This window comes from Antechinus flavipes, chromosome 3 (genome assembly GCF_016432865.1).
Source record: "Antechinus flavipes isolate AdamAnt ecotype Samford, QLD, Australia chromosome 3, AdamAnt_v2, whole genome shotgun sequence".
Classification (NCBI taxonomy): domain Eukaryota; kingdom Metazoa; phylum Chordata; class Mammalia; order Dasyuromorphia; family Dasyuridae; genus Antechinus; species Antechinus flavipes.
In genome coordinates this window covers 79,497,752-79,522,328 of record NC_067400.1, presented here as the reverse complement: position 1 = coordinate 79,522,328, position 24,577 = coordinate 79,497,752, and the positions used below count along the sequence as shown (strand labels likewise).

Below are 24,577 nucleotides of genomic sequence, written 5' to 3'. Positions count from 1 at the left end.
GCCCATCACTGAATCTTTTAGCAACTTGCCATTCAGTGCAAAAAGCTATTTTTGTATCAGACATAATTGTTAATTTTCAATCTTTTGTAAATTAGTGCTCGTATAGTATTACACATCTGTCTTTCTTGCCTTGTTATGTTTCCTATTTCTGTACTAGATAAATATCATGCTGTAGAATTACTAATACTAACTTTATCTCTAAGGGAAGATTTAAAAAAAAATAATTCCAAAGTCAAGTCACTTATATTACTTATATGTTGATTGTAGCACTTATTTTTAGAAACAAATAAAAATTAATATATTAAGTCACGATGGCCTCTTTTATATTTTATAATCGTTTTTTCTTTTTGCAAAAAAAAAAAAACCCTTTATTTTCTTGAGCCCTTAGTAAAAGTAATATTTTATTTTATTTTGAAGAGGTAGAGGTAGGCCAAACCATTAAGCTCATTATAATACCAGGATTTTCATCTATGTTCCTTAAAAACATTTATAAGAGATACTAAGGAATTTCTCCTTGAATATTAGAAATAACTATATGCTGCCACTAAGATGGTAACATCGTCTCAATAGCAGTAATGATATTTGTTCATGCATGGAATAAGATACTATACTTAAAATCAAAGTCACTAGAATATTTGTAATACTTTGCTTATTTTCCTGTGTTTAATATTTAGTTAGCCAAAACATCCCATGATTTTACCTTATTTTTTTCCTGAACTATGCAAATGAATGTCCTCATATTTTGTTAACTGGTTCCTGTTGGAATCTTTGCAAATTGTTAAGTCATTAGAGTTGATAGAGACAATAATTATCTAATTTGGATTGTTCAGTATCACTGATCTGATCTTACAAGGAGATGTTTTGGGCCAGAACCTGAAACAAGGTACTAAGTAGAACTAATTGATACAATGCTTGTGTTCACACCAGTAGTCATTGGAGTTCACAAGTATGGGAGATTCACAAAGCAAACTTTGTAACTTTGTGAATTCACACCTTCCTTAAGTGTGCCTCCAGAAGCAGGAGTCAACCTTTGGGAGATGATATATAAGAAGCAAACTCAGTCGGGAGTTCAGCTGAATTTAGATGGAGAGGGGAACGGCAAATGAGTTCAGCCAGAAGCCCTCTCTGAGTGAGGAGTTTTACTTCGGAAGATTCACTGGGGTCGGAGAGGAGCACTCTGGGAGATTGAGAGCCAGAAGTCCTCTCTCAGAGGCAAGACAAACTCAATTTGGTGCTGGCTCTGGAGGCTGAAGAAAACAGAGGCAGAAGCAAAGGACAAAGCTGCAAGAGCTCTTAGAACCAAGCAAAGTGATAAGCCTCAACTAACCGGGCTATTTTGAAAGGAGAAAATAAACACTTGCATTTTTACCAGCTGGCTGCATTTTGGAGTGATTATTACCTATAAACTGAAACTAAGGCTGCCTCCAGAAAATCTCCCCAAGAAACCTGCTTTCTCCCAGAGAGAACCATCCTATATTATTTTAAAAGAAGAAAATCACCACAGGTTCCTCCAAAAATGTGTTATTGGGGGGAAATATGTGATGGGCAGTTGGTGGACAGGAACAGTATAATAAATAGACAACTCTGTAACTTTTTATAACTGCATTTTATCATGTTAAATGGGCTTTGGATACAATTTGATAATGGATTTTATACAAAAAGATGCTGGTCTAAGCACATTATATATGGCAGTGTAGTATAGGGGAAAGAGTTCTAGATTTAGAGTCAAAAGAGACCCAGGTACAAACCTTACCTCTGACATTTAACCTCTTGTTGCCTCAGTTTCCTCCCCTGTGAAATCAGGATAATTATACTTATGGGCGATCAACTATTTTAAGAATTAATGAAATTATGCATATAAAGCATTTTACAAACATTAAAACATTATTAAATGACAGCTAATATTAAATTAATTGCATTTAACAACTGTATCTACTATTTTAATAGCACCTGGTACTCTTTGAAAATAAATGCTTAAGAAATCTAACATATAAAGTAAAACTGTATTCCAGGTATTCTTATTTGGGAAGGAGGTGCCATAAATCCCTTTGGCAGTATGATGAAGCCTGTGGATCCTAAATTTAAACACACATACACACACACACACACACACACACACACACACACATACATACACTAACCCTGTGGGGGTTTCTCAGATCTATCAACCCCTTGTATCAAGGGGTACAAAGACACAACTGTGTCTTATGTGAAGACTCAAAACAAGGCTACTACAATGGTGTGGGATTTAGGAAATATTGGTTTGATTCTTAGCTCAAATGTTAAACATATTACTTAACATTTTTAATGTCAAAAGTTTCTTCTTCTATTAAATGGAGATAAAAATCCTAACTCCTATGCATTGTAAAGATATTCATAGAAAAGCAAGATAATCTTTGAGATATTGAGTGGCTGCAGTAGAGCCAAGTCCTCAGCCAGAATTGCCATCACTGAAGAGATAAAAAACCAGATGTTTACCCAAAGTAAAACCTTGTACAACTGGACTGAATCAGCATTCACAAAAGAGCTGGACAAAGGGGATTCAAATTTATCCAATTCTCTTAATGGCTTCCTTGGACACATTTCTCTGACACCTTGACTTGGGGGGAAATATCCTACATCAGCTTTTCACTGATGATAGTGTATTGGCCACAAATGCCATTCTGGAGCTCTATGGAAAGCAGTAACAGCTGCAAAAGTTTAAAGATGAACCTTGATTATGTGTGTGTGTGTGTGTGTGTGTGTGTGTGTGTGTAACTACATACATACATGTATATATGTATATGTGTGTATAAAATAAGCATGATGTTCAAACACTAACATAAGCAATTTAGATGTACTTGGATCACAAATTCAATGCTACTCATATCTGGCAACATGGCATTCCTATATAACTGCTTTATATAACTGTTTTTGACCAGATACTACTATCATCAGTTTGATATTCAAATAGGAAATAGGGTATTGGGTGCAGTCTGTCAAGAAACTTCATTGGACATATGACCCAAAGCCACCTAAATTAGTTTGAACTACATCCTGGATAATGTTAATCACAAATGAGGAAGTACCTGGAAGATTCCCCCCTTCAAAAAATATAGTTAAATCCTAGTATTGCCTATAATGGTTTATGCATGAGAAGATTCACTATAGAATGACAGGAGCAGATGCTTATGATCCAGCTTACAATAAAAAGAATAATGTATAAGACCTCTCTGTGGGTCTGTATGACTAATAAAAAAATTTTTTTATGAAGTTCAGAAGTGGCTTATTTGTTGAAGGGAGTATCTTGTATAAAAAAAATTGAAACTCATGTAGCAAGAGATGATAGGCAGTAAATTACCTGTATAATCGATTGAAGTTAATGGGACCACCCAAGGCTTTTCTGAAGTCCAGAAATTTTGTGGGACATGTTAGTAATCTATATATCTTTTTTGGAAAAAGAAAATAAACATGGACCATCAATTCTGATATTTGATGGCTCTACACACTCATCAGTAAATCAATAAGTATGTAGCATATACCAAGCCATGTGCTACATGCTAGATACAAAGACAAAAATGAAACAATCACAAAGGGCAAGGAGTTTGCATTCTAATGATGGTAACAACACAGAGATATTCGTTAATATATAAAGTGAATACAAAGTATGATTTTGGAAAAGAAATATACTAGGGTCTTGGGGAGAGGATGGGAAGCCAAATAAAGAAGTTTATATATTTGGTACCAGAGGTAATAGGGAATCCCTATATGTGGGGTTAGGGAGGAAAAGTGATATGATCAGACAGGTCTTTGAATTTTCTTCAATTCAATTGGGCATCTATGTGGAGAATCTGTTTGAACAGAGAGAGATCTGAAGTAGGTAAACCAAACAGTATTTTTAATAGTTTGTACAAAAGATGATACAATTCTGAACTAGGATATGGTTGTGGGAGTAAAGAGGAAAGGATTCTGTTAGAAAAAGAATTGTGGTCAGTGAGAGTGAGGAGATGAGGATGATGAGGATGATACCATAACTGATAAACTGAATTCCTGGAAGGAGGGTGATACCTGTGACAATAATAGGAGATTTTGGTTGGTGAGAGATACAGACACAGACAGTGAGATGAGGTAGAGAGAGAGAGAGCAAGAGACAGGATGACAGAGAGATGGGGATAGAGCAAGTGAAAATGCTAAGAATTGGAAAGAAAAAGATGCTGTAGATTAGACTCAGGCAATCTCCACTTTCCCATGTTAAACTCTTGGTTTAAATTCCTTTCTTCCTATTGGGTTAAATCATAAGTATTCTCTTCATTGGCCACTTTTGTTCTGATCCTTACCTTTGATCTCTGTTTCCCCTACAAAAATTCTGTACCGAATTTCCTTTTCTTTCTTGGTGTGAAGAATGGGAACTTGGGTTCCACCTTTCCCTATTCTGTCTGTCTCAGACACTTGGCTTCAGATCCAGATGGGAGTTTCAAGAGAAAAAGTCCCAGAGGATCTGGAACACTCTGAGTAATGTGTGTCTAATCTTCTCACCCATCCTCCAACCCATGAAGTTTATATTGTAATATTCCTGGACTAGGACATATTGTTTCAAAATGTAAGACGTAGCACTTCATTATGAACACAGTTTGATGGAGTGGAGAAAAAAGGGAGAAATGGAATGGATATCCCAACAGAATGTAGGATTCAAAATTGTTTATATATTGTTTTAGAACACAGAGCTATAAATCTAGGTGCTTATATGCAAATATGTTCTTGGCCTTTTAGGGTACCCCATCCAATACCATGCTATAATTTACTACTACAGCAGATATGACTTTGTGGCAAATCATACAAAGACAGCCCTAACTTTCAGCAGCTAGTCCACCAATAAATTGTCAAATATCTAAAATTGTAAGTAGACTACATTTGGGAAACTCTCCAACAATCTGTTCTGTTATTAAGTGTAATAAGTTTGATTAAATGTTACTTAAATAGGTTGAATTCTCATTATAAAAATATAATCATACAACTAAAGAATCTAGAAAAGAAAAACTAACATGAAGTATAACCATGTCCTTTCTTGACTTATTTTTAAATAGTAGACTCTATCTTGTAAATGAGAAGGTTCATATCTCATACCTTTGCTAAAGTAAAAGATTTAATCTCATATCTAAAATAATGTTTCATCTGTTCAGAATGGTGAATTTAAAGAGTGTCTTATCTTTATGTCTTTTTTTTTCCTTCCATTCAGTGCCAGATGAAAGTAAAGTTCACTCATTGGCTGGACACAAATTGGGTAAGAAATTCCCCATAACTCATTTTACTTTCTCCCTTCCTGGAAACCACTGACCAAATGCAAGTAGCATTTGGAATCTGTTTCCATCCACCAGTCGCAAAAAAGACTTGCTAATTAATACATGAGATGTCTCTGACTTCCACAGTGATAAATTATGGCTTGGCTCTATGCATAGCTGCATGCAGGCTGACGTGAATCATCTGAAGCAAAAGTATAGCCATTTCCTTAAAAAAAAAAAATAAAGCCCACAAAAACGTCAAGAAGTATATCGGTTTAACATTAAGGGTAATGAAATTTTAAAAAGAAGAGCAACAAAAACCTTAAATTTTTCTCATGATGATTTTGGCATCCTAACATCCCAGTGAAAATTTTAACAGTATGATTTTTTTTTCTTTCTTTTCTAAAAACCTGAGGTTATAAAAATGTCAGTTAACACCAGTATCTAATCCCACCACACACACATACACACACACTTCCTTTCAAAGCAGAATATAGTGGGTTTGGTTTGTTTTTATTCATGAGTCATCTTCCCAAAATCACTCTAGTAAACCTCTGTAAAACTGCATCGTTTGAAAGCCTCTCTGTTATTGGAGGTTAAAGGAAAAGCCATCTTCATAGTTTCTGTATTTCAACTTGTCTTTTGAAATCAGGAAGTTTATAGTCTTTTCATCCTCATGCTTAATTCTTTTAAAATAGGTTTCAGTGTTGTGGTGCTCTCCTAAGATTTTTCAAAAAATCTACTTTCAGTTGAATATTCTTTTTTCCTAAAATATAGCACCTCACTTTGAGTAGAAATGGATGTGAGAAAGCAAAGCAAATTTCCTTTCTCAGACCAGCGATATTTATCTACTACATTTGATATCAGTGATTCTCTAAGTGATTATATATCAAGCAGGGTTTTAATCTCTACCTATTTGTGTCAAATCATGCAGACCTGTTATCTAGAGTAATTTTATCACAAAGGACTCCCCTACGCCAAATCTACCTGTCCTTTTCTAAATACTATCACTTTATCCCAGGTCTAGTTAACCTTACTGAGCCTTAGTACTCATATGAAAAAGAAAAATTTGGACCAGATGCTCTATAAGATCATTCCCTCTAATTCTGTGTTTAAATCAGGTGTCAAAGGAAGTTTTGAAGTGCTGCTTTTATAAGAGACTTATTTCTTCTGTGATTAATACCCTTTATTCTTCCAAATGATCTCTTGAAACACTTCAGATGAGTCTTCCAAAAAAAATTAATTCAGGCTTTGGAAAACCAAAATGCCTTGCCTCCCTTCTAAAGGAGGTCTTCAAAAAAAAATCTGGATGGCCTTTTGGTGAATATTTTATATCGTGACTTCTTCTTCAGATAGGATTGGATAAGATGGTTTCTCAAGTGTCTCCCAACTCTGAATTTGTGATTCTAGTCTTTCTATTCTTTATTCATCATCTTGAATTCAAACCAGTTGTATACATTTAAGGTACTGTATATCATACTAAATAGTACTGGTTCTCTGAGGAGTTCCTACTTTGTTAAAACTCTGCTGGAGAAATTATCTATCTTAGTCTTAGATTTGTCACAGTACAACAGAAGGATTACAATATGTTGGCATCTTTTAGTTTTCTGAAACAAAAGGGAAAGGCTTTCCTAACAATGAGCATCTCTTGTGTTTATATGCCAATTATGTTTTCAGCCATAAGTGGCCTTGATGCCTCATTAGTTCCATCATGTTTCAAAGCAAGATTATGAATTTTTTTTTATTTTATAACTTCTCCAGATTCTTTAGTGTTAACAGCAGGAGAAGAATTGGTTCACAACTCTTGGCTTATCTCTCTCTTCTCCCCCACTCCTATTTCCCCCCTTTCCTCTATTTCTTCTAATAAAGAACTCAAGAGGATTAGATCACTGTGAGAGAGAAAGTTTCTGTGGGAATGAGAAAATTGCCATGTGCTAATTGTTCCCACCATTTTTTAAAATTTTAAACCTTCTAATACTTGATTTTTTATAGGTATCAAAAAGGCAAGGTCATATGACTCATAAGCCCCAAGGATATTTAAAGGTATTTTTGTCTTTCATGTATATAGCACTTTTTCTGTCTCTTCATGTTATTACATAAAGATGTGTTTTCTATCTAGAATTAGAGTAAAGATAAAAAATATCCAAAATCTTCTGAAGACTTTTTTGTGAGTTTTTCTAAAATAAACAAATAGGAAATAAATTTTTTGGCCCCTTTCAGGAAACTAAACATTATTTTTGCTCAACTTCTAAACAGTTAGATTCTGGGTTAGCCAAAAAAACTCATTATTATCACGCTTTTGCACAGAGAACAGTGTCATCTTTCCTAGGGTTGCCTCTGTTTATGAAAGAGACTAGGCTTGTAGAGAATAGAATTAAAGGTCAAATTGACACCTGATTTTTGGATTCCATTATTCTTTACTTCCTTTTCCAGTCCCAAAGATGTATGCTTCAGACAATGCAGATTCTCTCCCAGTTGTTCTTCATAGTATATGGCTGTTAGTATTTATCCCATATGAATTTTTATCTTTAAGCTGTTCTTCCTCTCCTGTGCTCACCAGTTCTCATTGGGATTACTCATCTACTTTCTACAACTATGGTTTCCCCCCAAATTGCTTTTCTGAAAATCTTGAGACAGAAGTCATCATCTTTCTAGGAAAGAATGTGTGCTTTTCTCCTCCCACTTCTTTTTTAATTACAGAAATACAGGTTTCTTTCATTCCATCCAAAACCATCAAAAAGTCAAACAAATTAGATTTTGTGTGCTGACCTAAATGTATCATCTTCCCTCTCATTCAGGATGATGTGCAACATTTTAATAAATTTGTCTGGGCAAAAGATTTCCAGAGTCAGCTCCTTTAGTTTTTGAAGGATCATTTTAGTGCCAAGTTACATCTGTTGGTCTGGCTTGGGTGCATCCCAAATATGTGACAGGCTTGCTGGCACACACACTGTGGCTGTCTTCCTCTCTAAGTGATGCCTGAGAACTTAGGTCAGGCCAAAGCCTCAGACAAGCTAGATGGTTCTAACGTTCACATCCAAAAGACAGCCTTTCCCCTTTCCTTGAATCCAAAGATGAGTCAGATATTCAGGAGGGAAACTGCCATTTCCGTAATACTTTGAGAAGAGAGAAAGCATACCTCCTGAATTTACTGTTCATTTGTAGTTTGTCAGATCATTTCCTATTAATATGTTGGTATATACATCTGCTTTTTGAAAAGATTCTCATTTTGCTCCCCACTTACCTACTCCCCCCAAAAACCCTAAAAATCATGCCTTCTTATCATATAAACAAAAATATTTTCATTGTCATTCTGGTTGGGTTTTCTTAGGTTATGTGTTTGTATTCCTTCCATGTTAAAGCACAGTATGTAACAAGAAATTCTAAGAACCTACTCAGATGGATCCATATCCTCCTTCATATGGGAGTTAACTCAAGTGAGGCAGATCTCAGCCTATTCATACCTCTTCATCCTGTAAACTTTCATTCATCTTCTTCCAGCGTTCGCCAAAGGAGATCCACCTGACATATTGGAGACCTTAGCTTTAGCCTGACCTGATAAGACAGCCAGTGGAGCATTCTGACCATCCACCTTTCTTTCACTTCTTACTCTTGCCTTTCTTGACTAATCCATCTTCTCTTTATGGCACACAATTCCTGGATGACCTCACCTCATTTATCCCTGTTCTTCAGAATTCCCTTACAAAATCCAAATATCAACAAGGCTGAAGTCAAGAGGAAAATTACATTATAAAACAAATTAAGATGAATAGAAATATTTGGAAGAAATAATCATGTTTTGAGAACATGAACGTAATTTGGCATTAATCTTTCACTGTTAGTGCGGGGTATGCTCAGTGTTACAGGATTTCTCTTCAAATGAAATCTTTTTTTAAAATTTTCTACTTTGTATATCCCACTCTGGTACCTGAGTTCATTCTGCATTAAGCCATGATCCGCTTGTAAATTTTTCTTTTTACTGCGTCTTCATTTTTTGGTTTTGATTTACAGCTTGGAACTCTTTTAAAATGTATTGACTGTCTGCTGAGATCTTTGCTGACACAGGTCTTTAGGATGATGCAGTACTGAAGAAAGGCTGATGAGTTCTTCTTTATGAGCTCTGACATATTAATTAGGAAAATGGACTAAAAAAGCTTTCCTATTTCTATTTTAATTTCTGATGTGCCTAAACATTTAGCTATAGGGTTATAAAAATAAGCGAGCCCCGTGAAAAGCAATAGGGCCCAAAATCTAGCACTTTACTGGATAGTTTTTCAATCAGCGAAAGGACAGGGTGATCCAAGGGAGATCTGAGTTCAAATCTTACTTTTGCCACTGGACAGTAAGGTGTCACAATGAATAGAGGATACTATCTGGAGTTAGAAAGATCTAACTTCAAATCTGGCCTTGGACAGGTTATGTTAGCTGGGGTAAATCACATAACCTTTGTTTGCCTCAATTTTCTCATTTGCAAAATGGAGATGATAATGGTACCTACTTCTTAGGATGATTGTGAGGATAAGATGAGGTAATAATTAAAAAGTGCTCAACACAGTGCCTAGCACATAAGAAGGCACTATATAAATATTACTACGATGATGATGTGATCTTAGGCATATCTCCTCCTCTCTCTGGGTATAACTCAACGACCTTCTCTATATTAAGCATGAGTTGGAGAAAATATAATTAAAGTATAAGGTTTACATAAAAAATATAAATAAAGTATAAAGTATATCACTACTCAAAAAACTTATAAGTCTATTTAGAGAAACATATCTGGCCTGTAGCAGAAGGATAATGATAGAGCCTCATAAAGTGTATCTTCTTTTACCTGTTGAGGACCTTGCAAGATGAACAATAAACAGAAAAGTTCTATTTTTTCCCTATATGAATTACATTTCTTCCCTTTTAAGCCTTCTGGAAGATTCCTTACTAATTTTTATCTATCTGTTAGTTCATGTGGCATGGTGCCTATGTTTGTTTTCAGTTAAAATTGTCATCCACTTAGAGTCCTGAAATACTTGGTACTTTGATTTGACTTTAGAATAAAATGACTATATGCAAACATACTAAAGGGAATAGCTAAAGGGAGTGCTCCTGAGAACCTTTAGTCCCCTTGGAGAGCAAAACTCTTTTACATATTTTGTAAAATATGGAAATATGTTTAAAAGAAATGCATTTATCAGATTGCTTGATATCTTGGGGAAGGGAGAAGGTGAGGGAGGGAAAAAATTTGGAACATAAAGTTTAACAAAAATGAATGTTGATAGCTGTCTTTGCATGTATTTGGGAAAATAAAGTATTGCTGAGAGGGGGAAGATAGGTTTCTAGAAAAAAAAATATATTTTGTATAATATTTAAATAAATGTAAAATCCAATATACATATATATTGGATTTAACATATATTTCTACCATGTTTAACATATATTGGACTACTAGCCATCTAGGGTAGGGGATTGGGGGAAAAGAGGGAAAATTGGAACACAGGATTTTGCAAGGGCTAATGTTGAAAAATTGTCCATGCATATGTGGACAAAATAAAAATAATGGGAAGTGGGATGAGTTTTCAAAACTTTTTTTTACTCTACCCTCAGTTATTTTTTTGTATTTTTATAAAGATTGTATAATGCTAAAGACAACATCAGTTTATGTTTGCCAGGGTTCATTGGCTGTTTCCTGAGTTTAACACCACATTTGAAACTATTAGTTTATTTCCCTGGAGCTTTGCTTCTGAAACTATAAAGTGTTGTTAAAATATAATCTTACATCCTAAAGATTTATCGATGGCACAGTGAAAAGAGTTTTAGATCTTGAATTAGGAAGGTATGAGTTCAAATGTGGCCTTAGATGCTATGTGATTCTGAACAAGTTATTCAACCTTGGTCTTAGTTTGCTCAACTAGGGTTATTGTGAAGATATTTTATAAAACCCTTAACAGAGTGCCAGAAACATAATAAGTACCTGATAAATGTGTATTCCCTTCTTTCTTTTAGATTTTAAAATCTAATTCTTGTAGATCCATTATTCTAGGACAGTAATTGGTAAGTTCATAAGAGTCCAGTTAGTTATAATGCCTTTATCTGATATATACTAAGCCTTCTGCATTTAAAAATTAAAATCAAACTTTTAGAACTGGATAGGAAGCTTTATTAAGTACAGTTCTTCATTTTATAAATCAACTATGGCCAAAATTGTCCTTGATCATTCAGGTTTTAAGTGACAGAGCCAAGATTTGAAGCCAGGACTTCTAGTTTGCATAAAACTCTATTTATTTTGCACCACACTGAAATATTTTTATCATTAGACTCAGAAAATATTTTACAAATTTCCCAGATGCTCCAAAATCAGTTTATGTTTGCTAGGGCACATCGGCTGTTTCCTGAGTCTAGCACTTCCTACAGCAACTTGACTATGAGTTTACATTGATATATTGGCTTCTTGGCATTTAGGGACCTAAAATGCAACCGAATTAGTTAAGTGAAAGAAAAGATATCAGAGTCTTAAAAGGTGGGAGTATGGGAAGTACTAGAAATTGGAATCCTTTTTTTTTGCTTAAGATCAAATTTGTGCAGTGATGTGGGCATGTTCATCCCTGCAGATAGTTAATCGATTTATTTAACAATTTATAGAATTTTATTTATAAATAAATTTTGCAAGATGGTACATGTATAAATGAAATTGAAAATCAAATAGGATTTTAGAGATGCAAGGGACTTTGAGGAGCATCTAATCACTGATCTCAAATTCATTTTTTTGTTCATTTCATCTATTTTCAGCAATCATATCAATATTTGTACTTTTGCTTTCTTTATCTTTGTTCTCTCCAAAAAGATTTGTTAAATGGATCAATGATTTGAGTAAAGTATTTTAAAGATATGCTTTTGAGGTACTTAAAATATCCATTATTAGTAACAGCAGGTTTGAGATCTTAATCCAAGCCAGGTCCTTCCTAAGAAAGGAAGCTAGTTGTCAGAAAATGTTCAGACAACTTATCTTATTTTATTGCTTCTCATTAACAAAGTTGTAACTAGAACTCAGACTTTTAAAATTTGTACATCATTATTCTTTCTATTGTCCTATTATGGCCAGGAGACCCTGCCAATATGGCAAAAGGTACCATGAAGATGAAAGGATTTATTTGGTTTCTATTCCTAGTATATCTAGAAGGTGATTGTGATAGTATATTGGCATGAAGTTTGAAAGAGGGGTGACTAAAAGAAATTCAGTAGCAGAAAAATTACAATCATACATTTATTTTCAAATATGTTAAACTTCAGGAACCACAATGATTGCAATTCAACCTAAATATTTTTACTGCTGTTGTTAACATTATTTCCTATAAATGCATGCTTAAATCTATGGCTAAAATAAATATTATTCAACTTTTTATTTAGTCTGTCAATTAACATTTGTAAGTTCTTACTATATCCTAGGCATTAAGGTAAGTGATAAAAATAGAGAAAGTTAAAAACAATGGGATTTGCTCCCAAAATACTCATACACTAATACTTTTACATGGTTTGATGATACAAAGAATGTTGTTAGATAAGTCCTTTACTGTATTAACCATCAGATGATAATTTTTTTCTTTTGGGGGGGAAGGGGAAGAAACATAGTAACCCATTACGAACATCTACCAAGTAATGGAAAAGGACTTCTGTTGCAGTAAATGGGATGTCTATAGCAATGGTATCATGGAAACTCCAAGTCAAAGGATTTAAAATAGGCAGAATATTGAACAAGATATGGATAATTATGTTTATTTACAGAAAATATTTGTTGTAATGGTAATTTTCTAATAGGATTTGACCCACATGCATACATGCAATTATGTTATTGTTATTAATATTCTTTATAAGAAATGCCTTTAATTTTCTCTTCTTTCTGATTATTTAGAATTTGGTGAAATTTTATCTTTTTATATGACATTCTCAATGGGTGGTCTTAGCTTAAATGTTAATTATTTCTGAACAGTTATAATTAAAACAACAAAAATCTTCAGCTACATAGAATAGTGAAAACAATGAATTTTTCTTTGAGTTCCTTTTTTTTATAAAGGAGGGAATACTCCATGTGTCAGATGCTTCAAATATGGCTGAACTTTACAACTTTGCCATCCATGGGGAATGTGTATCTTGCTGAGTTTGGAAAACAATGGTTTGGAACTGACAATTTTAATAGCATTTGTAAATGCCAGAGTGAGCATCTGTGGTACAAAATGTTATTAAATGATTACATGATGGTTGATAAATACAAATGGAAAGTTTGACATCAGAACTTTTCACTGCAAGTTAATATATTTGCAAACTTAAAAACTCCTAGTGCTTATGGAGACAGGGGATAGGATGAAGATAATAGAAAAGTAGTTGAAAAAATTAGAAGAAAGCACCATCATTATGCAGTGCATCATTATATGGTATCAGAGATACTGCTGGCAAAATCATATTCTCTAAAATATAATACATATACAAGTCTGATAAATCATAGCTTAAAGTGTGACTATTAGTCCTTATCCTTTAAAACTTGAAAAAATGCTTCAGGTTGCATTGTAGTTTATATTTGGCTTTGGAATGATTATAATTATTACACTGTGTGTTTATCCAAAAGTCTTACCATTGAATCCTTGAAACACAATCAGAGAAGTTATATGAAGAAGAATGAACTGAAGGAAATAGAACATTTGCTAGATACTACTTTTTTCTAACTCTCCCTCTGCCCTATTTTATATTAGGTATGTATTGCATCATTTTTAAGAGAGCACATAGTTTTAGTTCTCTTCTGTCTTTGTTTTTGTTTCCTGTCTAACACATCTTTTAGTCTCATCCAACAAGCATATATTCAACTCCTACTGTATGCACAGAATATTCTAGGCATTTTGACTATAAAGATTAGCTTGTTTAAAAAAAAAAGGCTTACTCTCAAGATGCTTATGTTCTATTTGAGAATACAACATATAAAGAGATAAAGAGATAAATGCAGAAAATTATATAGGCAGCCGGGGTACACAATGGGTATAGTACTGAACTTGGGGTCAGGAAGATTTTTGTTCAAACCCTGTCTCAGATACTTACTATCAGTATAATTTTTGAAAATTACTTAACTTATCTCAACTCCATTTCCAGATTTATAAAGTGGCTATATAATAGCATCTAAATTGCTGAGTTGTTGTAAGGATCAAATGGGATTATATATATATATATATATATATATATATATATGTAATCATTATTTTTGAGATTGGAGAGAAAACTAAAAAGCAGGGAGACATTAAGCACTTTCCCATTGGAAAGGTCATGTGAGCTTTATAGGAAGCCAAGGAAATTAATTACAGGCATGGAGAATAGCCTATGCAAACACAGAGAAGTATGGGAGATGGAATAAATAGTTCATGGAATGGGAAGTAAACCAATTTGGTTGGACTGTCAGGTCAACAATATGAAGAGTTCCATTGGGAGATAAAGGTAAATAACATTAGACTTTGATTCAGGAAGAACTGAGTTTAAATCCCATAACATACACCTGTTTCTTGATCTTAGGCAAATTATTTAACTTCTTTGCCAATTTGTCCTTCACAAATGAAATGAAGATATATTTATGGCCTCCAAGGTCTATTCTAGCTCTAAATCTATGATCTTATGATTAACTGTAAAAGTTAACTTAGAGTCACATCATCAAGTTATTTTAATGCCTAAACTGTAGTATTTGTAATATCCTAAAAGCTGTAGGGACCCATGGAAGATACATAAGCACAACAGTGGTATATAGTCAGACTTATGCTTTAAGAATACTATTTTATAGCGCTGTGGAGGATAGATTGGGAGGAGAATGACCTTTATGCCCAATTAGGAGACTAGTAATAGTTGAAATAGCATTAAATTAAGGTAATAAATATGAGATTAGAGAGAAGGGTAGAGATTTGAGGGATTATTATAGAAATAAAATTATCATGACTTGACTAACTGATTGGATATGGAAAAAGATGTTAGAAAGTGAGAAAGTTAGAGAACCTCAAAAGAAATAAGGGAGTTTTAATTTAGTGGAAAAATAATGAATACTGTTTTGGACTGCATGAGTTTGAGATGCCCTAAAATCAATCAGTTGAAGGTATCCAGGGCAGATTATGTTGTGGCCCTCTAGCCAGGAGACATGTTGAATAATCGGAAGTCATTTGCATAGTGATGATAAGTGGACATATAGAGTCTATTGACATTAAGAGAAAGAGTATAGTGAGGTTGGGGAGTGGAAATAAAAAAAAGTTCTAAGACAGAGCCTTTGAGAATACAGAGTAACCAGGTAGAACACAGATGAAGATGCAGCAAAGAAACTGGGAAAGAATGATCCAGGAAGGAAGGAAAAGGAAGAGGACCAGGAAAAAAAGCAATATCAGAACAATCCATGAAGGAAATAACATCTGGAAAAAATGGCTTGTCAAAAATGTTAAATGTTACAGCGAAGTAAAAAAAAAAAAAAATGAAGACCAAGACAAGATTTAGCAATTGAAATATTGATAATCTTAGAACAGTTTAATAGAGCAAGAAGCTAAATTATAAGGGATTATGAATTGAGTGGGAAGAGGAAAAAATGGAACAGAAAACATTTTCTAGGAATCTACTTGTGAAAGGGAGTTAAAATATAGGAAGATAGCATAAAGAGATGGATGGTCAACTTAAGTTGTGTTTTGTTTTGAAATTTTTTTTATCTGGAACAGGAAAGGAACCAATAGAAATGGAGAGATTTTATTATGGAGGGAGGATATCTAACAGTCATGCTCCTATCAGATAGAAAAAAAGAATGGGAGACAGGAAGAGTACCAGGCAATCGAAATCCCTTCCCTTAAATTTTATTAAGTGTCTACCAAATATAGGCACTAATATAATAATGTCATGTCTAATTAATGGAACATGGAGAGTGCTCTTATAAAACTTTCCCTACTTCCTGTACATTTAAAATATCTATTACTTTATTTCCCTTCACATAAAACGTAATTATACCACTGTTTATGCATAATGCAGATGGGCTCTTTTTTAAAGTGCTTATTATACACCTATAATTTTTTTTTGTATCAGGAAAGGTAAAAAACCTTAAAGGAGTTTACAATTCTTCAGCATAAGGCAATGTTCATAAATCAATAAAGATATTATAAGATACATGATCAAATGTGGCTAGAATTACGACATATCTTGGTAGGAGACAAAATAGAGGGTAGAGAGCTTTGCATCGTGAACCCCTCCCCTTCTCAGAATAATATTGTTAAATAATTAAAGGAAATACTAAATTTCATTTAGAAGTTAATGAAACTAAAGATGTATTTTTTCCCCAGCTAAATCTATGGATTCCATGAAATCTATCCATGGACTCATGGACTCTAGATTAAAAATTCCTAGACAAGCTGATCTGCAAGAACTTTTCCAGTCATGTCATTCTGTTGTGATATTACTTTTCTGGTGAATAAAGAATGATGGCTTTTGGCTTCAACTTCAGAGTATTTAAATATTAATTATGGAGGCAATGGTAAGACATTGAACCATTTTGAGTAGGAGAGTGACCTAATGAAAGCCTTATTTGGGGAAAATTAGCCTGCTGCTGGCAGTTTTATATTTCATAAAAGATAGGTACAGAATTTCTTTAATTGAAAGTATATCATTTTAGTTGAGTAAAGAGCTATACAGTATATAGGAATGGTTTACAGAAATACAGACAGAAAGTTTTTTGGAAGATATAACTAATGATATTGGTCTAACAGCAGAAAAGCAACAAGAGGGTTAATGACAAATGTACAAAAATTCAAACTTAAAACTTAGCCTTCATTCCCTCCTTGCTCTAATGGATGCACAAATTCTTTCTCAGTCTGTTGATAATTAAAAACCACACACACACAGAAAGAGGGGGAAAAATCACCAAACAATTTAAATCCCATAAAAATTCAACAAAGCCATAAAAACAGTTACCTTTTGAACAAAGGCCTTTCATTAACCAATTAAGTGAACTAATTTAAAACATAAAAGAATGTTATTAACTCTACCTGCACCTTTCCTAAACTAGGCAAACCACAAAAAAGAAACTGTACTTCAAGCTCTAAGGGAAAAAAAATCAGATTTTAAAGCTTTCTATTCTGACATGAGGCAGAAAGTGACAAATACACACTCTCCCCACTCATTTACCAAAAATAATGTTTTTGGGCTTGTTTTTGTTTTAAATGACCCACAAAACTATATTATCTAAAATAAAATTATAGGTATTCTTTATGTATCTAGTGGAATTAAATGTCTTAAGATTGAAAAGGAAAAATATTACTACTTCTCATTATTCTACATTCAAACCTTCTTAAAAGTTCTGATTGTCTTGTTTTGTCAAAAGCTTCTATTAATTCTAAAATCTCCCAGATGTATAGATCTCAAATTATTCTACCTATTTTCTCCTGGGAGTCAGTTCTCTTAGTTTTAGGTAAGTATGGACTTCCTCTGTAAAATATAAATCAAAAGGCTTTTTAATCATTATTAAGTCTAATGTGGTAATTATATCCTCTCATACTCAAGTCTAATGAGTTCTTTTTTGAAATGGGTTGCCCATCACACGGGGAAGAAACACCCCAGGTGGTACAGTAGCCAATAGATTTACATTATCTCAAGCCTGGAGAAAACCACACTAAAAGTGGGTTTTTTTTTAAGAGTCTAGGATAAAATAAATCTTTGTACCTTATTTTAGACTTGGATAAGCTAAATGTGTTTTGAGTCATATCATTATTAATATGGTTTGTGTCCATAACTACATTGAAGTAGCAAATCAAGTTAAAATTGTCTTAAGGGAATAATCCCTACTATAGTCTGATGACAATGTTTGAAATAGGAAATTCCCTGGTGACATTAGACCTAGAAACCACACCATAAAAATACTACTTATATTTGTATTTATAGGGTATTACCTGCTGTACATGCCTAATGATTCTAATTATGATTCTAAGTTACAAAGGAAAATAAAATAAAGGTTCACAAAGCAACCTTCATAAAATCGCACTGTGCATTATCATTAAGTGGTAATAGGGGACTGAAGTGCTAATCTAGAGATTTATCAATAGAATTTTGACTTAACCTAAGTGAACTCAATTTGTAGGGATTTATAAAATACTCAATCTGTGTCAGGTACTATACTAGAAATTAGGAATAAACATAAAAAAATGAAAACAGTTCCTGCCCTCAAAGAGCTTTCACTAGGAGCATATAAAAGGTTCACAGATGAATTAAGTATATAAATATGCTGAACATATTGAGGAGTACTAATAATTGTGGAGAATATAAATTTCTCATCTGCTTTTCCTATTTTGACCACATCTAAATTTTATTATATGAAATGTTGGCTAAATTAAGCATGTGCCATCCCTAAATGGTTCTAAACTGAATGTTACCTTTATGTATCTAATGTTCTTTAATTTTCCAAATCCATGAATTTCCACAAAACTTATACAGTGTTATTGTGACCCACTATCCAAATAAGAACTTGTGGTCTGTGAAGTGAATTATGGATTTGGTCTGGATCATACCATGAGATCTTATAATGATAGTTTCTAGCTAAATTAATATGATTGGCTCTCATTCCTATTAAGCAGTCCACAGGTGTTAAGGAAAAGCTGCTTATTCTTTAGGAATGAGGATGTTGGCTGTGGTCAGCTCTGGCCAAAAACCATGGCATTTTCTGTTGCCTACCATGACTGAAGAAAGCTGTAGCTATTTTGAGTGCCCCATTTTCTTAATCCTTTCCCTCCAGGACTTAGTTTTTCTAAGCATGACATCCAGCCTTGGCAATGGACACACTAACACTAATGGCGCCAAGGAGTTAATGAATTTGGATAACTTCCCAGACAATACATCTGCCCTTCTAACTTGTATGGCAGAGCACAGGCTGTGGCAAGAGAGACACTTAAGAAACATCTATACTTCTCTTCCTATCTTTAATAGTCAGAAATGTTTTCATAGTCCTGAGACAGATATAAGTAAAAATATATGGCATTAAATGTATTTGGTTTTGGTCTGTAACTGGTACTATCTATCAAACTTTGGTGTTATTTTTACCATTGGGACTGCCTGGGTAAAAACCTTCAGTGAACAGAAATTTTAAATGTGTCTTTTGTGTAGGAATTTAATATGTTTTCTTCAATATTTATTATATCCTCAAAATCCCATGGTGTGATTGTATTAGTATGAAAGAACATCCAGATCAGTGCTTAGGTCTGAATTAGAAGGTGTAGGAAGTAATCACTTGATAAATATGAAGTTAACATACAGAGCAATGTTGATTAGAAGAATATTCAGGAAGATGCTATTCAATAATCCCTCTCAGTATAAATACAGCCACAGCATGCCCTGAATAAGTACCCCCTGCTATACCACTTTCCTGCTGATGGGGCATAGTAAGCCACAATTTATCAATGAAACAAAAAGGAAATGTGTGGGCCACAGTCAGGACCAATACCATTCATCTTGAGCTCACAACTCCCTTGAACAGACTAAGTTTCATACCCCAGTAAAAGTTTGGATAGAACTGCCCATGTGATATAAACTGGGACAGTCTTAAAGTAAGCAATTTTTAATAGGTGGTAAATAGGAGCAATTAGAAAGTGATTGGAGGTGACTTATTAGGAAACTTTTAGGAGATCACAAGAGAGAAAGCCTAAAATATGCAAAGCAAGCTAAATCCTATTATCATTGCACAGGTCAAAATAAAATGAATTCCTCATTTTTTAAAAATTGTTAAATTTTTTAAATGATAGCTTTTTATTTTCAAAATATATACATAGATAATTTTCAACATTTACCCCTACAAAACCCTGTATTGTAATTTTTGCCTTTGCTTCCCCCACCCCCTCTTCCAGTCAGAACGTGATCCAATATATGTTAAACATGTGCAATTCCTCTATACATATTTCTACAAATATCATGCTACACAAGAAAAATCAAATCAAAAAAAAGAGAGAAATAAAACAAAATGTAAGCAAACAACAATAAAAAGAGTGAAAATGCTATGCTGTGGGCCATATTCAATTTCCACAATCCTCTCTCTGGGTGTAATTGACTTTCTTCATCACAAAACCATTGGAATAGGTCCTAATCATCTTAGTGTTGAAAAGAGCCACATTTATCAGAATTGATCATCATATAGTCTTGCTGTTGCTGTGTACAATGATCTCCTGGTTCTGCTCATTTTACTTAGCATCAATTCATGTAAGTCTCTCCAGGCGTGTCTGAAATCATCCTGCTGGTCATTTCTTACAGAACAATAATATTCCATAACATTCATATGCCACAATTTACCCAGCCATTCTCCAATTGATAGGCATCCACTCATTTTCCAGTCTCTTGCCACTACAAAAAGGGCTACCACAAATCTTTTTGCACATGGAGGTCCTTTTCCCTTTTTTATGATATCTTTGGGATATAGGCTTAGTAGAGATATTGTTGGATCAAAGAGTATGCAGTTTGATAGCCCTTTTGGAGTAGTTCCAAATTGCTTTATGGAATAGTTGAATCAGTTTACAACTCCCACCAATAATGTATCAGTGTCCCTGTTTTCCCACATCCCCACCAACATTTGTCATTATCTTTTCCTGTCATTTTAGTCAACCTGAGAGTTGTGTAGTGGTATCTCAGAGTTGTCTTAATTTTCAGTTCTCCAATCAATAATGATTTAGAGAACCCTTTTATTTGACTAGAAATGGTTTGAATTTCTTCATCTGAAAATTGCTTGTTGACCATTTATCAATTGGAGAATACATTGAATTCTTATAAATTTGAATCAGTTCTTTATATATTTTTAAAATGAGACTTTTGGCTTAAAGCTTAAAAATTTTTCCAGCTTGTTGGTTCCCTTCTAATTTTGTCTGCATTGGTTTTGCTTGTACAAAAACTCTTTAATTTAATATAATCAAAATTATCCATTTTCCATTCAATAATGTCCTCAAGTTCTTCTTTGGACACAAATTCCTTCCTTCTCTACAGATCTGAGAGGTAAACTATTCTTTGTTCTTCTAATTTGCTTGTAATAACACTCTATGTTTAAATCATGAACCCATTTTGACCTTATTTTAATATTCAGTGTTAGGTGTGGTTCAATGCCTAGTTTCTGCTATAGGCCATCTTCAATTGCTTTTCTCTTCATTAATTCCTTTAAAATTCTTGACCTTTTGTTCTTCCAGATGAATTTTGTTGTTATTTTTTCTAGGTCATTAAAATAGTTTCTTGGGAATTTCATTGGTATAACACTAAATAAATAGATAAGTTTAGGTAGTATTGTTATCTTTATTATATTTGCTCAACCTTTCTAAGAGCACTTGATATTTTTCCAATTGTTTAGATCGGACTTTATTTGTGTGGAAAGTGTTTTGTAGTTTTGCTCATATAATTCCCAAATTTCCCTTGGCAGATAGATTCCCAAATATGAGATAATTATGTGATTAATTGACTATACTAATAACTAAATTAACAAAAAGCCTATGATCATCTCAGTAGATGCAGAAAAAGCATTTGATAAAATCCAACACCCATTCCTTTTAAAAACACTAGAGAGTAAAGGAATAAATGGACTTTTCCTTAAAATAGTCAGTAGCATCTATTGAAAATCATCAGTATGTAATGGTTATAAACTGGAACCATTCCCAATAAAATCAGTAGTGAAACAAGGTTGCCCACTATCACCATTACTAGTCAATATTGTATTAGAAACACTAGCTTTGGCAATAAGAGATGAAAAAGAAATTAAAGGAATTAGAGTAAATAATGAGGAAACCAAATTATTACTCTTTTTAGATAATATGATGGTATACTTAGAAAACCCCAGAGATTCTACTAAAAAGCTATTAGAAATAATCCACAACTCTATCAAAGTTGCAGGATACTAAATAAATCCACATAAATCATCAGCATTTTTATACGTCACTAACAAAATCCAACAGCACAAGATACAAAGACATTTAAAATAACTGTCAATAGGATAAAATATTTGGGAATATATCTGCCAAGAGAGGGTCAGGAACTATATGAACAAAACTACAAAACATTTTTCACATAAAGTCAGATCTAAACAACTGGAAAAATATTAAGTGGTCCTGGATAGGTCAAGTGAATATAATAAAGATGACAATACTACCTAAATTAATCTATTTATTTAGTGCTATTCCAGTCAGGCTCCCAAGAAACTATTTTAATGATTAGAAAAAATAACAACAAAATTCATCTGGAAGAACAAAAGGTCAAGAATTTCAAGGAAACTAAGGGGAAAAAAAAGTCAAATGAAGGCGGCCTAGCTGTGTACCTGATCTAAAACTATATTATAAAGCAGCAGTCACCAAAACCAGTTGGTATTGGCTAAGAAATAGACTAGTTGATCAGTGGAATAAGTTAGATTTACAGGACAAAATAGTCAATAACTTTAGTAATCTAGTGTTTGACAAACCCAAAGACCCCAACTTTTGGGATAAGAACCCAGTGTTTGACAAAAATTGCTGAGAAAATTGGAAACTAGTATGGCAGAAACTAAATATTGACCCATACTTAACACTGTAGACCAAGATAAGATCAAAATGGGTTCATGTTCTAGGCATAAAGAATGAGATTGTAAATAAATTAGAAGAACCTGTGGAGGAGGAAGGAATTTGTGACCAAAGAAGAACCAGAGGACATAATTCATCACAAAATAGAAAATTTTGATTACATTAAGTTAAAAAGCTTTGCTACAAATAAAACTAATGTGGACAGGCTTATAAAGGAAGCAATAAACTGGGAAAACATTTTTACAGCTTAAAGGTTCTGATAAAAGTCTCATCTACAAAATATATAGAGAATTGACTCTAATTTATAAGAAATCAAGCCATTCTCCAATTAATAAATGGTCAAAGAATACCAACAGACAATTTTCAGATGAAGAAATTGAAACTAGAAGAAATTTCTAGTCATATGAAAAGGTGTTCCAAATCATTATTGATCAGATAAATGTAAATTAAGACAACTCTGAGAAACCACTACACACCTGTTGGATTGGCTAAAATGACAGGAAAAGATAATGACAAATGTTGGAGGGGATGCGGGAAAACTGGGACACAGATGCATTGTTGGTGGAATTGTGAATGGATCCATTCTGGAGAGAATTTGGAACTATACTCAAAAAGTTATCAAACTGTGCATACCCTTTGATCCAGCAGTGTTTCTACTGGGCTTATCCCAAAGAGATATTAAAGAAGGGAAAGGGACCTGTTTGTGGCAGCCCTTTTTATAGTGGCTAGAAACTGGAAATTGAATGGATACCCACCAGTTGGAGAATGACTGAATAAATTGTGGTATATGAATGTTATGGAATATCATTGTTCTATAAGAAATGACCAGTATGCTGAATACAGAGAGGCTTGGAGAGACATACATGAACTGATGCTAAGTGAAATGAACAGAACCAGGAGATCATTATACACTTCAACAACAATACTATATGATGATCAGTTCTGATGGATGTGGTTCTCTTCAACAAGAGGATCCAATTCAGTTCCAGTTGGTCTGTACACCCAAAGAAAGAACCCTGGGAAATGAGTATGGATCACAACATAACAGTTCCACACTTTCTGTTATTATTTGCTTGTATTTTTATCTTTTCTTCTCGGGTTATTTTTACCTTCTTTTTAAATCTGATCTTTCTTGTGCAATAACTATATACATGTGTATACATATATTGTATTTAACATATACTTTAAAATATTTAACATGTATGGGACGACCTGCCATCTAGGAGAGGGGGTGGAGGGAAAGAAGGGAAAAGTTGAAACAGAAGTTTTTGTAAGGGTCAATGTTGAAAAATTACCCATACATATGTTTTGTATATTAAAAGTTATAATAAAAAAAAGTGAATGGTGAAAACTGTTTGCACATTTAGAAAAATAAAATACTATTTTAAAAAGAAAAAGAAAAAAGAGAGAGATAATTATGTGATTTTTGTTAGTTTGATTATTGATATAGTCAATTATGCTAATGGTTTCCCTAACATTGAACCAGCTCTGTATTCCTGGTATAAGTCCTACTTGGTCATGATATATTATCATGGGGATAACTGTAATATTTACTAATGTTTTATTTAAGATTTTTGCATCAATATTCATTAGAGAAATTAGTCTATAATTTTCTTTCTCTGTTTTGACCCTACCTGGTTTAGGTATCAGTACTATGTCTGTCATAAAAAGATTTTGGTAAGATTACTTATTTCCCTATTTTTCCAAAGAGTTTGCATAATATTGCAATTAATTGTTTTTTAAATGTTTGGTACAATTCACATATAAATACATCTGGCC

At 33.4% G+C, this 24,577-nt stretch overlaps 1 protein-coding gene across 2 annotated transcripts in view; it reads left to right on the top strand.

Annotated features, from left to right (window-relative positions):
* The window catches only part of PARD3B (par-3 family cell polarity regulator beta), a 1,324,210-nt gene that overhangs the window by 898,848 nt on the left and 400,785 nt on the right, over window positions 1-24,577 (top strand). The window contains exon 16 of one of the 2 annotated variants that reach the window (XM_051983713.1): window positions 5,216-5,260. The exons of the other annotated variant lie outside the window; for it this stretch is intronic. Within the exon in view, the coding sequence (XP_051839673.1) occupies window positions 5,216-5,260 (45 nt within the window). The remainder of the gene's footprint in view (window positions 1-5,215; window positions 5,261-24,577) is intronic. 2 annotated transcript variants of the gene reach the window in all.